This window comes from Anser brachyrhynchus (assembly GCF_964034855.1).
Source record: "Anser brachyrhynchus genome assembly, chromosome: 3".
Taxonomy (NCBI): Eukaryota; Metazoa; Chordata; class Aves; order Anseriformes; family Anatidae; genus Anser; species Anser brachyrhynchus.
The window spans coordinates 69,953,020-69,967,813 of NC_137696.1; the positions used below are offsets into that span (position 1 = coordinate 69,953,020).

A 14,794-nucleotide genomic window follows, 5' to 3' on the forward strand; every position below is an offset into this window, starting at 1 on the left:
GTTAGCAATTACTAAACTCAGCATTCCTTCAGGATAATAATTAAACTGTGCATTTATAAAACAGTTCAAATTGATTTAAATCACTTAGATGTAAATCTGTCTGGCTTGAATTGAAATAAAATCTTGTCTTGATGGGATTCTGTCATTGTAATCTGCTAAATCAATTCATGTCTGCAAGCAGTATGAGGATGACGACTGACACAACTCTATGTCTTTGTATTGTTTCTGCATATGAAATGATATAGTGAATAATGGGGGGTTGTTCTCTACATTTATTAGTGAAATACATGTTGAAATTTGCATTTTGTCAGAATCTGTATAATCATTACAAGCTGATATTGTTTTGGCAAGTTCTTCAAAGCTGAGGTCATTTGTTCTCCTTCACTTTTGTAGCATTCCTAACATGCTGGCCTATACCACAGATAAAAGAAAAAAGTGTTATTGTGCTTTTGACAGTAGTTAGTAGCCAGCTGTTATAAAATAAGCTACCTCCTATTTCTCCTATAAACCCAGAGCTTCACATGAGTTTCACTCACTGCGAGCCTGAATAATAGAGCACACAAAGGTGGCCACAAGTTGTCTTCACAACTTTTTCTTGATCTTTTGCAGAAATCAGATGGGATGATGTTCAATATATCCTCCACTGCCTTTGGATTCAAAGCTCTTTTGTAGCAGTTGATAAATCCATGGAAATAGTTATATGGATATAGCTATATGGATATGTAGGGATATAGTTGTATCCTGGATGGATGTGATTATATCCTGGACCTCTTGAGAGTATGGCAATGGACTCCATAAAACAGAAGGTCTTTCCCATTCCATCCTCTGCCTATGTCAAATGATTCTTATATTTTACTCATCCCCAAGGGATGCTGAACACTGTAAAGTCCAGGTGACATTGGCCAGAGAGTAATGTAAAGTCCTTAATTTTTTTTTCTTCTTGAATACTACGGAGGCTAAGGCTAATGTTCTTTGGTGGACGTGATCCCTAAGGAACCAAATATTTCTACACAACAAATAATGCTTTACAACATCTACCATAGCCTGCTGTTATCATATCAGTGTGTTTTGATTTCCAATATGTTTTATTGCTGTAAATAGTGCTACAAGCAGATCAAACAACGGCTTGATTAATTTGACATTCGAATTTGTCACTCCACTGACTAATGGCCTGCCTACATTTATGGAGCAACTACAGTGCAAATACATATGCATGTGTTCCTAGTGTGTCTCAGATGTAAATAACAGAAAGGTATTACTAAATGCTGTAAAAGCCTCATAAGGACAAGCTATAGTGATTCTAGAAAACCTTGTCAAATACTATATAGTCAGAGGGAAACATGCAGTGTCTTTGCTGCTGGGACACAGCAATACTTTTGTGGGTTGATTGGACAAATGTCAACTTACATACTGATTTCTGTCTCTCAGTAAAGACAGCAAAATCACCTATATATCAGTGAGAAAGCAGCACTGAAATAAAGCAGAACATGGTTTACATGGATTCATCATATATCTCTTTGTCTCAGCTACAAGCTTAAAAATATTGCCTTCTTCTTTCCACAGGTCTAGTTTTCTTTTCCATCAGTATGAAGGTGCTTAGTAAATGTAATCTGCTGTTCTGGAAGAAACACTGAGATCATAAAGAGAATGGGATAATATCTCAGCTAGAGGGCTCCATATGTTGATGACAAGGCATGGTATACAGAGAAAGAAATAGGATTAGAATTGTTCTAAGTACCTACGAGCCACACATAATACTAGGAAGGAAATAACATTTTCTAAATGCACAGTACTGTGCCAAAAGTGCAGGTGAAAAATCTTTACTTGAGCACAGACAGATGGGAAGCTGAAGTTAAGATGGCACAGGAGACATGCACTATTGTAATTTGAGATTATTAAAAAGCTCCTAGCAAAGCTCCCAGAGGGCCCAATCCTAAGCACTACCACAGAATTGATTGTACTACTGATAGAGGAATAAATGGCAGTTTCATGCAGAAAGCTACCAATCCATTAGAAGACTTACTTCCACTAAGCAGCATAAATGAAATTACATTCAAGGGTGTATGGAGCATGTGTTGGGACAGATACTTTTTGCCTGTATTTAGTACTTTTCCTCAAAATAAATGGTTAGAAGAATAACAAAGGAAAAAACTAAATGCCGTGGCCTTGTGAGCTGCTACTTGCTGTACTTTTGTTATATCAGCCAGTGAGGGTAAGTAAAAGATAATTCAAAAGGCTGTGAGGTATGATTTATCTAGGCAGTCAGGGCTGTTCTGAATTGCAGCTGGCAGCAGCACAAGAAATATTTGGAAACGATTATTTCTGGACCAGTCTATGGCTGGGTGTGAACTCCAGTGTGAATGTGCTCCAGTGTGAATGTGCTCCAGTTGTGTCTATGTGCTGAGATTTATTATGTGTCTGACTGCACTTCTAGGCAGTGGATGGAACTGTCACTCTCACTGGATAGATAATATACTCTCTTCTATTCAAACTGGTTTTAAAATCAATATTTAAACTGGTTTTGAAAACAGTATGTTGTTAATTTCCTTTCCTTCCCTTTCCTTCATGGAGACTAGAAATGAGGTACAGAGATGCTTCAGTGAACAGATACCTGTCCAAGTAAACACTAATGCTAAATACATCCAGTAAATTAGCAAGGTGCTTAATTATTGATACATCTTAATAAAAAACACTTTTCAGCATCCGAGTTTTGTCAGCTTTGACTAGTTCTTACTAAAACAAATTCTCATTACCTTGGAGTGGAATCTGCTTGAATGAAAACGGGGTAAAACCAGGTGAGAGCTAAGAGTTATTTAAACAATTGTGACACATTGTATCCTGCTGTAAGAAATCATTATCATGCAACAGAAGAGCAGTGTTGGTGATTAAGTGTAGCCTGAATTCAGTCTATCAAAAAGGCTTCTGCCTATTCTGAATTTTTAAGTCACGTCATCTTTCAGCTTAATGATCCTTTAATATCAGCCTGCCACTCTGCAGAATATCTCAGAAGTTAAATACTTACATATACATGGGCTGTAACTGTAGATGAGATGTCTTCTGTGGGCCTTGATAGCCGTAAGAGTCAAATCCACCTATGAAATCAACTGAAAAATGGGAAAATTGTTTTCATTAGAAATATCTTTTCAGGAGTGAGTGATAGGCATTATCATTAAAGAGACACCCAGCAAAGATTATTTTTGATGGACCCCTTAATAATCTATTAAAACCAGACTAGCCAATTGTGGAGATACATAAAAAGGGTAAAAAATGGAGAAAGGCAAAGTCCCTTTTTTAACTTTTAAATGAAAATAAATTTAAAATCATAGAAAGACAATAAGTGATTTATAAAAGCTATCTGTCTATCAGAAAGAGCCACATATCACTCTTTTTCATGTAGACCTCCTGATGAGTACAAAACAACATGCTGTTTAGATATTACAAATGCTGCAAACCATTCATTTATTGGTGTGAATACCGACTGTCATTACTGTATCTGGCTTGCTGACATACTGTGGTCCAGCGATGTAGAGGAGGAAGCACATTGATCTGACTGTTTGGGAGACAGAAGTTTCTCTGATTCCCTGCTTTGACATTTGGGTTGCAGTGCACAGAAGTTTGGAACAATTTATCTGAGCTTCAGAGATGAGACTGCAAAGATCTAAGGAAAGCAGCATTTCTCTCAAGGCACTGGAGGTCTGTAGGAAGGTTGCAGGGTGGGTGTTATTTATTAATTCACAACAATGGCAGTTCCCAATGGTCTTCTCATGTTTATTTTAAACAATTTCCAGGGCAATTCAATCTCATCTGACTCTGAGACCCCTGTTTCTCTGATATAACACTCTCTTTACACAGGTAAAAGCACACCCTTTGCTTCCTTTGCGTCAGGAGACCTGACTATTGGCTTTTGGGGGTTATTTATCAGCAACTCTCATCCCTGAAATATTGTCTCTCACATATCAGATGTGAGTCTGACTTTGCTTTGAAAGAAAAGGGCCAAAGAGTTCAGATATAGAAGTACACTCTTCACAAGTCTGGGCGCTGGTACTGACAGATTGGCTCTCTGTACATTAAAACAAACAAGCAAAGAAAAAAGAAATCTTTGATAGAAGATAGCTTCTTGTGGATATAAACATAGTAACATTCACATAAAAGTCACAAAAAATAGATTTATAACCCTTGGTTTGAGAACTTTCACAGTGGTTGGTACCCTTAAAATTTGCATTTATGAGATTATTTTGTACTAAGCTACCCCTCAATATCTGCCACATTTAATAATGCCTTCGCATGATGTCCAGATGTTATGAAATCAAGTTCTTGTAGTCTTACCCTTAGCTCACCATTTGCTCACAAGCAAAAAGCCACCAAAATACAAGGCTGGAGCACCACTGTATGCTTCCATTGCAACCATAGGCATATTTAACCTGTTATCTACTTTCGCCCTGGCCAGAATGACCCCTGCAGAAGTCTTTCAGCTGATCCTGTGCTCTGTGGCAGGATTAAGTATACCCCTGTAGCAGAATGATGTTTTACTAAATTAATCCTTGACATCAGTAATGAAGAAGGTTCTATAGTCTCTTTGTGTTGCCTTTCCATGTGCCTAAATTCCTAATGTCTAATTTAAATGTAATTTCCTGCAAATTAACTCTTTTTCTACTTTTTGACCTTTTCTTCCAATGGATATGATGACAAATGAGCCATTTTTTCTTTTATAACTATTTTTTAATATTTTCAAAAAGTATTTTCATGCCATCCATCTTTTCCAGATTTAAGCACAACTTTTTTTTTTTTTCCTTTTCTATTTTTACTTGCGGCCCATGTTTTCCAAGCCTCTAGATTTGCTCTCTTGATCCTTCTTCAGTCTATTTATATTTTCTTACACCGTGGTCCACAAATCAGGACTAACAGGAACAATTGATTTCAGGCCACTTATTGAGATCATTCTGGGTTCTAATCTTACCTGCACAAGTGCTCAAAGCCCTCCCAGTCTGGTTTCATCTGATTTTTTTTTATAAATGTTTTCCCCTTGCTGTAACAAAATGTAACACCCTTGCTGTTAACACAAATAACGTAGATAATTTTTCACTAGCCAAAGTCCCATTGGGATCCCATCTGAAATGTCATCCCAGCTGGCTGATAACTAAATTTCGAACACAGTTTTAAACAATTCTGCACCCAACTTATAATGACTGCATCTGAACAGTGCTTCTCTCACTTGCTTGCCAGAGTAAACATCTCAAAGGGTTAAAATCTTGCTAAAAATCAAGATAAATACAATTTGTAGCTTCCTATTTATTCACTGTCCATAACAATCAGAAAAAAAAAAACAACCCACCTTTATTACAACTTTATCATATCTTTGGAAGTACACAAAGTCTATAGGCAGAGCATGAAGAATTGACAATATGAATGTTGTTGAGTGAAGTGCTAAGCTGGGATGAAGTATAAAAAGTCTCATATACAATGGCTGCAGCAAAAAGAATAGGCATATCATTGCTGTAGCTATTTTTTCCCCTAGTTTTCCTATTTTTCTCACTCTTGACCTCTGACAAGTCAGAAAATGCGTGTGTTGGAAAGATTATCTCACTGGTGTCAATCCCTGTCAATTTACTGATGTTGCTTATATACATTTGTCCTGCTTTGTATTTCTTGTGTACTTCCCAAGACCCTTCAAGCAACCAGTAAACCAGTAAATCATTATTAGAAGGCTGCAAGCATAGATACTCTGTTTTGCAGTCATGGGGTAAAAGGTCTTAAGTGTTCTTCTAGGGTTGTTTTCAGAAAACTAAACCAATGTTTTAAGAAAAAATTTCTCTAAGCAAAACAAGTTTCTGTGGGCATAAGAGAAAGATTCACACTGAACATCTTGCATGCATTCGTCTTTGCCCTGTTGTACAAGTAAACACAAAGTGTTAACACACCAGACTGTTGAGTGACAAACAAGACAAGCTTGCAGAGACTTTCCTGTGTTAAGCTAACAGTGGAAGTTCCCACTTGTGTAATCAAATGGTGGTAGGGCAGAAGATACTATCCAGACCTTGCTAGAAACATGCAATGGCTTCTTACATGCAACAACAAACTTTGCAAGGTAGGTAAAGGTAAGTAACAGGATGTGAATTCCAATACAAGAGAGTTTTGGCAATTTCTTTCTATAAAGTTTTCTTCATGGTGGCAGTTTCTCAGTTAACACTACAAAGCCTGAGGTGCCCAGACTGTGCTAAAAGCTCCCTGTGGATTCTGAGCTAGTTTCTTAAAGCATACAAAATGCTGCCCTTTCTGCAGGCATTTTATCCTAGCTGTGCCTGAAAGGTCACTAGAAGTGTCGTACAACTGATACATTCCTGGCAGCAGTAACATGAGATGAATAAAGCAAGGCTCATTAGCTGAATCACTACAGAGGCTTCCATCGTTAACCTTATCCATCAAACACATTTTTTGACTATCATATTTTACATTCATCTTACTTGTCACTGTTATCAGAAGTGGTTTTTTATCGTGTCTTTCTCCAGTAAAATCACATGTACATATACAAACACAGAATCCCATTCATTTGAACAACTGGGTGCTGAGATGCTTATTTTCCTAGCTGGACTTAAATAGGATAATAACAGTACTATTTGTTTGTGAAAAATGTTATAAGAAATTCAGTCCGTTTTCTTCCTTTGGTGGTGATAAGGGGCTTGTAAGGCATATTATGGTGGTTATAACGGTAACACAAACAGTACCTATGGTTCAAAATAGGGACATATTTTCTATTACTAAGCACCCTCAGGGTTGTGAAGTTTTAGCCTCTGTTCACAGTCCCAGTCTCCACTGTATTTGGTGCATATCAGGACAAGATGGGAAACATAAACGGTTTTTTCATTTTTGATTTCTGGAAGATTGCAGTGTGTAAAAGGATCAGTAAATTAGGATATGTGTGCGCAGAAAAGACCTCTTTCGCATGGGTGTGGATATGGGAAAAGGAATTCTGAAAAACTATTAGTGAAAAACACTGAAATTGATGAAATCAACAGAGGAATGAAAAGAAAGGAAACTGTGTGAAATAAAAGCAGTAACATTTTCCTGTAAAAAGCATAAGGAAAGAAAAAGATGTAAACAAAAAAAAAAAAACAAAACCAAGGCTGGATACTCTTCTCCTTTTAGAAAATTTCCTCTATGAGATATAAATACAGAAGCAAAAAGAATCAGGTCTTCAGCTACTTTATATTTTCACAGCTTCAGTGGCTTCATTGAAGCAATGATAATTTATATGAACTTAGGACATATGTGTGTAGAAATGTTACTGATGTTACAGCTTTCCTTGCATTTTAATAGGAAAGCAAAAGTCAGTGCAGGCTAGTTATTAAAGGATATAGGATTTAGAAGAGAGGAAGGGGACAAGTGGCTTTATCTGTGAAGAAAAGGAAAGGGAAAGGTTGGGAAAAAGCCATGTACCTGACTAACCAATCCCTAGTATGGGTGACTTCTGACTTGCTTTCTGACCCTCTCTTTCTTTGTTCCCTTGTTGTCACTGTCTTGCTGATCATCTCTTCCTAGCCTTGGTGCACAAGACCCTCCCTTGCATGGTGGCAAGGGTTCTGCCAGCACTTGGTCCTGGCTTCCTCATGACATCTGCTCCCTGCCTGCATCTCTCTCTTTAAATGTGAAGATGTGTTTGGTGGTAATTCTGGAACCAGGATGGCTTCTTCTATCACCAATTCCTCCTCTCCTCTTCTGCTTTGTCCACTGACAAACTCAGTGACTTTATTCAGTCCCTGGCTAAACAGCTTGACTAATAAATCCTCCAGATTTATTAGTCCCATATCAGACACTATATCTCTTAATCTGCTTCTGACCTCTCATCTCCACTTGTTTCTCTGGACACAGTCTCTCCCATTTCTTGTATGAACAAATTGATAAAGACTCCTTCTCTCAGTTTGCACGCCTTTTCCACTCCCCCTATTAGAGTTCATTTCCTTTCCTTTCCTCTTACTGCAGTCACAGGAATTTTGTCCTGTAAAACTTGAACTTCTTTCAGTGACTCTGTCTCCAGCCTTGGTCTTGCATGAATGCAGTCTCTTTCTCTTGATCTCTTTTATTGTGCCCCCTTCCAATAGAAATACATGCAAAATTCTTTCATAAAACGCAGCTTCACTGTAGTCCTGCTCGTCCCATTTTCTTTATTTCTTTTGTAATGGTTTCAAACTCTTTCTGTATCTACTTTCCCCCATTTCTGTGGAAGATTTATCCCGTCTTGCATTCAAGCAGCTGAAACCACAGTCAGATTGCCCCTTCCCATCCAAATTTGGATTCTGGTAGCCCAGTGCACACAGTGCTTTCCCATGGTCATCCAGCCGCCTTTCGCACAGCCACTGCTCTCTTCTTGAAACCTTTGTGTCACAGAGTACTGGGCACATGCTCACTTCCCTCCTTCTATTACAAATGAAAATTTCATCTGCTCTCTGTGATATTTACCTATGGGTAGTTAAACATCACTTCCAGTTCGGCATGGCTAATATGAAAACTCTTGGTCGCTCCTCCCTAACCTTCTAACCTGCACAGAGAACAATGGCACAGGTCTGACTCTCACTCGGGGTTATAAACTAGATGTCAACTTTGGTTTGGACTATGTATGATTTAATTTCTGAAGATTGTTTTCCATATTGAAGAGGAAGACTCTACTGTCTGTTGACACAGCTATAACATTTACCCAGGGCTCTGGCTGTCAAACACCGCAATTGTTCCTTTTCTGAACTCACCAAATGTGGAATTAAGGAGGCAAAAGCTGCAGGGCTCATTGCTTTGGCTAAATTACTCCTCTCTGCATCCTGCTACTGATTACATCTTCCACACCACATCAAGCAGAAGCTAAATCTTTTTACATTTAAAGCCTTTTGTAGAGACTGCACATCAGTATATCCTTCTTCCATTTTAGAAAGCTAAATTCTGTCCCTGTGCTGCCAGCTTGACCCACGTACTTGTAAAATTTCCAAATACTTTCTCTCCTTCTGAGAAGTTCTTAATAAGCAGTCCTCTCATTAGTGGCAGTGTACTGATATTCCTGTCTAACAGAGGGATTAATATTTGCTCATTGTTTCTTTGTGCTCCCTTTCTGCCTGTACCCACCAGCTGCCTGTTGTCTGATACGTAGACTGCAAGCCCCAAGAAACAGGACTGATATTTGTGTTTATACAGTGGTTGGCATCGTGCTAGTCCTTAAATATACTTATGAATCTAAAGCACCAACATAATATTAAAAATTTACAATTATATGTAATAAAGACGGCACCATTTAAAAAGACTGAGTGACCAGGGAAGCATATGTGCTTGTACACATGGGTACATCTTGCACATGCACATCGTGACTGAACACAGTGCAGTCCAGCACAGAGAGAGAACACATGGTGTACATGTGTTACATGTGGTGCGTGAGGTGTTAAACTGATGCACATGGGTCCAGGAGGCCAAAGACATGGCCCCCCTGGCCTCAGAGGTGCAGTGATCAAATTCACTGCTATAGCAAAGCACTCCACCATGCTTCTGAATGGGAGTGAATTAAGTCGCTGTAGGCACTGTTGGTGTGCAAGTGTTCGATGCAAGAGAGAGAGCTGTGCACAAACGCTGCTAGCTAAAAGCTGGCCAAATTCAGAAAAAAATGTAGGGGAGTAAAATTAAGCTTGTTTTTAATAGCCTTGGAAATGACACATGGAAAAAAAAAATATATAAAAGAACATATGTGTACAGCCTTGCTCCTGCAGCTTTGCCAGTATCCTGCTACCCACCTCACTGGTGAAGATGCTTCCAGACATGTTAGTGCTGTAGTCTTTTTATGCTTTGAGCATGGCCTAGTGCCTGTTACACAATACAGCACACAGGAGGAAATTTGCTTGAATACAGTCTCAATAAAGTTTGTTTACAATGATAATCAAATGTTACTGCTCTTTGCATTGAGTTCACAGCGATTTAGACTCACGAAGCATGGATGAAGCAGGAGGAAGGAGCGCATCTGCCAGCGACTGTGGCTGCAGCCTCCCTCCCAGCACAAGGGTGCTCTGCAATGGCATAAGGACTTGGATGCAAAGCCTGGGTCTCTCAGCACAATGAGCTGCCTTTCTGCTCAACAGGCAGCAAGTGCTCTTAGCTCACCCATTTGCCAGGTAAAACTGATACTTCAGGTTTTTAGACTGGAATTTTGTAGCATTTCAGAGCCCAGTGATGTCCAGAGCATTATCAAAGGGAAAGCCCTACACAAATTTCTGCAGAGTTTCTTATCTCCTATTCTGCACCACTGTCAATATTTCCTTGCTATTTCCTACTTTTACAATAGTCAAAATTATTTTCTGATAATTGCCTCAGAGTCTTTTCCTTCAGATTCTTCTCTCCTTACCGTGTTTCTTGTTGGACAAGTGATCCTTATCATCCATACCTGCTGGATAATAAAGTCCCACAGGTTCTTCTTCTGTATCTATCACTGCTGATCCATAGATGATTCTTGATCATCCTTTCTGAGATATAACATAGGACTGGGAAGGTACACTGAGTTGTGAAACCTAATAGGCAACACCTGGTGCCACCACCCTTATAGAGGTAAGGGATTACAGACCATTACTCCCTGTAATTAGGAACAAATGGGGACACAGGCACTGAATTCAAGATGAGCCCAGCTCGTAGTAGCACTCAGAAGAAAACAGCGGGATAAATGATGCTGAGGTCCAGAAATTAGTGTAACCAAAATGCATCTCACATTCCCAGGTGAGGAAGGGGTCTGGTCAATGGCAGAGCCTCAGAGAGAATGTGACAAAAAACAGGCTCCAGAGCAATGCCTTAGCAAGGGTTGGCCATTCACAGGTACCATGGTGGGGAAGCAGGTAAACAAGCTCCTGACCAAGCAGAAAGGAGCCAGGATGAAAGTAACAAGGAGTAACCAAGCAGGCTGAGGAGGTAGAGGCAGGTGCAAGACTCAGGCAGCTGGAGGCAGAAACAGGGATGGGGACAGAGCAGGCAAGAACAAGAGCCTGGAAGAAGCAACTGGAGTGTAACTGCAGCAAAGAGAAATACTGGACTGAGACTGTCAGAGTTGTCTTTTATACCTGATAAATGTAACAAACCACCTGTCATGCTTATAGACCTGGAAATAAGGTTGCAGTCAGGTAGGTTGCCAAATGACCCCTGCAAGGCTTTGCAAGGCTTGTCCAAGCTTGCAGTGGGGCTTGTCCAAAGCTCAGTAAAGCATCTGTTAAAGACCTCTATTCAGCTGTGAGAACATTATGTCTGCAGAGTATATTGTTTTTCTAAAGTGGACGGACCTGGACACTGCTGGATAATAGCTATTTGCTTTCAAATGTTTATGCTTGAGTACCGAGCAAAAAAATCTAGCCCCGAAACAGTTTTTGTCTGACAAATTGTTCTAAGAATTAAAGAAAATGCAGACCATGGCTGAATTATTATAGAGCTTATCAAATTAATCATTAGGGAAAAAATGTTCTAATCCAGTTCATTGCTATGGGCAAGTGATAAAGAGAGGAAAAAAAAAGAAAAAGGAGAGGAAAAAAGAAAACAGGGAGGAAAAAGAAAATACTTGGGGCAGTGGCCTCCAACTGTGACCACCACACTAATAAATTAGAATAAGACTCATCGGTAGGTGCAACAAAGTGGAGAATTAAGGCCCAAATCTATGAAAGTTAACAATCCAGTGCTAATGAAGACCTATCTAGACATTTGAAAGGAAAAGTAATAAGGAAAACTTTAGCAGAAGGCATGTTGACAAGAATAATTTAACAGTTATGTCCTAGGCATGTGGGAAACTGTGGGGAGGTCTCAGTGGGGACAACACTGACATTTCTGGGGCCACAGGAAATGCTTAGCAAACCTAGTTCACCTGCAGCAACTTGTCACCACCCCTACTTGAGACGTTGCCATCCGTCAGTCAGGACTGAGTCCGGATGGCCATGGCTGGCTGTGTTACACCTGCTCATTTTGGCTGACCACACCAAATATCAGCAAATGATTCAAATCAAAATGAAGTCTTTCACCAGCATCAAAACAGTGTGACAGTCCATCTGAAACCATTTTTCATGCATTTTCTGTGCAGATCTCAAATTTTGATACTTTTGCCTGATTTCAAATATGTTTTATTTTTCAATCACAAAACATTTTTCCTGTTTTTTCCAAGACCAATTCCTATTCAGATGTGACAACAACCTGAGAATCTCTTCAAATGAAGTGTGGCTTTTTTATCAGATCTGTCACTGTCACTAACTCATTTCTGCCACTGGTTTGATGAAACTGCATGGGACAGTGTTACTTGATCTGGACTTCTTTGTCTTTTCCACAGTTCATTCATGGCAAGACAAGTAATATTTACAAAGTGTTTTGGTATAAAATACATCTTTCTTTGTAAAAAAGTTGTTAACTGTTCATTCTTTTTTCATGTGTGCAGATCTTTTCCACTAATTCTGCAACATGCCTTTCTTGGCCAGGACAAAACATGGATGGTGAATAGTTAAAAAAAAATGATGCAAGGTAAGTATCTCCCCTTGGCTGTTACAATGCACTGATTTTATTAAGCAGTATCCCATTGTGATGAGCTGCTGGAAAGGAAATGTTACTTCCTTCAAGCTCCACATTATGTTATTTAGACGTTTTTTAAACTTGAAGTTGACAATCCCCACAGGAGGCGATGATGGATGCAAGGGGAGTGGCAGGAAAGACAGCAAGGGAGAAGAGAAATTACCATAAAGGGAGCCAGCAACGGCACCATTTCCCCCCGTGTGATTTTATTTATATATTTGTCTCATACCACAGTCCTGTCTCCTAGGGATTTCTTGAACATCAACTTCATTAGTTATGAAGGCAGCAATCCATAACCAATTTTCTTTTCATGTCAAGCTTGTTCATGTATAAACCCAGCCCTTTTGTTGGAAACATTTGCAATTAATCCCACAAACAAAGAAAATGCAAATTGTACAGTCTACCCTTAGCAACCCTTCTGACTCAAGGCCCTGACCACCATCTATTATACACTAAAATGAATTGAAATTCCCACTTTGAGTCTAACCTAATTTTCTAGTGATAATAGGCATGGATTCCCAGAAGCACTCTATGCATCTTGATAGTAACATCCTAATTTCCTTTCCTGGTAAATGTTTTAAATAAGATTTTAGCACCAAAGGAAATTAACCTTTAAATTAATTGTAATTATAAAATGCCATCACTGATTTTGTCTTCAGACTAATTACTTGCTATTATTTAAACAAACTGCACCTCCTCTGAGCTTTAAGTTTGTTTCTCTCTCTGCAGTGCAGTGCCAAATGATCCCAGATCAGGCTGCGTAATGTCTGCCAAGCCCTGTGACACCTGGACTGCTCAGGTCTGTTTGCATCTCAAATGCAGCCAGTTTCAGTTGTCACATCCCACCACAGACTTTTTTCCTGTGCTTCAGCCTTGTACTCTGCAGCTCAGACATCTTCAGCCTGTGCTTTCTAACCAGCAGGCAAGCCTTGTGTGATGTAGAGTGCTTCTGCTCTGCACCGGTGAGAATGAGATGCTCAACACTAGCCTTCTGCTCTTATGAAAAGCCCTCTCCAAGACGGGACATGGCTGGAAATAATGATGCAGGAACCAGATACTGATATTTGCAAAATGTTGATTCTGTGCAGGTATAGAATCATCAAATAGTTTGGGTTGGAAGGGACCTTAAAGACTATCCAGTTCCAACCCCCCTGCCATGGGCAGGGACAGCTCCCACTAGACCAGGTTGCCCAAAGCCCCATCCAGCCTGGCCTTGAGCACCTCGAGGGATGGGGCATCCACAGCTTCACAGGGCAACCTGTGCTCGTGTCTCACCACCCTCATAGTGAAAAGTTTCTTCCTTATATCTAATCTAAATCAATCTTTTTTTTTTTTTTTTTTTTTTTTTTTTTAATTTAAAACTGTTCCCCCTTGTCCTATCACTACCTGTCTGCCCATTTTAGGAAATATCCTAGATATTTCTGGTGGCAGTGCAGCTCTCCAAGCCAACTCTCTTCAGGATAACAAGCATGAGGTAGTACTGTGGGATTTTAAAGGCTTCCCTCCCTCTGTGCTTCCATCAGCTGAATGCATAAGGATGACAGCTGAAGGCATCCCATTTCCCTCCCTTTGTTTCACTTATTTCATGTAGCAGTCATCACACTAAATAAAAGTAAACAAAAAAGGTTTTAATTTAGCTACAGGCTGTGAATTGGAGAGCACAGCTGAGCAAAAACAAGATGTAGCTTCAGCTTTTGTAGCCTGTTCATTGACTTCTCATTCATGAATGACCTGTTCAACAGCTGGAGAACAATTGTTTTAAATATTGGCTTTTGTTTGTTGCCACGTTAATTTGTTCCTATGCTCCCTCTTTAGACTGCCTGGGTCCTCCTTAGCGTAAAGCAAACAGATCAGCCCAGTGATGCATCCTGTTGTAAGAAAGATATCTAACACAGACAGGACAAGATGCTTTTTGGTGTTACTGAAACAAGTAAAAAAGTGGAAAACTTGATCATTAAACTGTAGGCCTAATTACATATGACTGTAAGTACATGAAATGAATATCATCCTTGACATCTGGTGGCATCAGTGAGGGGCCCCAAAGTGTAAATGTATTTCTCCTTGCCATACTGCCATTCCTTCATGACAGATTCTTCTTCCATTATTTTGATGATATAAAGGGTTTGAAGATGCAGATTACCCCTCTCACCTACTAAAAAATGATCTCAAGTTCCGTAATACTCCCACAGAAGCTGAAGGAAGCAGCTGGTGAAGGTCGAGAAAACATGTGGTAGCATGGAAAAAG

The 14,794-nt window shown here is 39.5% G+C and overlaps 1 protein-coding gene across 2 annotated transcripts in view; it reads right to left on the reverse strand.

Moving 5' to 3' along the window:
* Window positions 1–3,018: 3,018 nt before the first annotated feature.
* Window positions 3,019–14,794, reverse strand: part of NKAIN2 (sodium/potassium transporting ATPase interacting 2) — a gene marked incomplete at its 3' end in the record, with an annotated part of 509,777 nt that continues 498,001 nt past the window's right edge. For both annotated transcript variants that reach the window (XM_080588355.1, XM_080588354.1), the window contains one exon: window positions 3,019–3,104. In XM_080588355.1, the coding sequence (XP_080444481.1) occupies window positions 3,019–3,104 (86 nt within the window). The remainder of the gene's footprint in view (window positions 3,105–14,794) is intronic.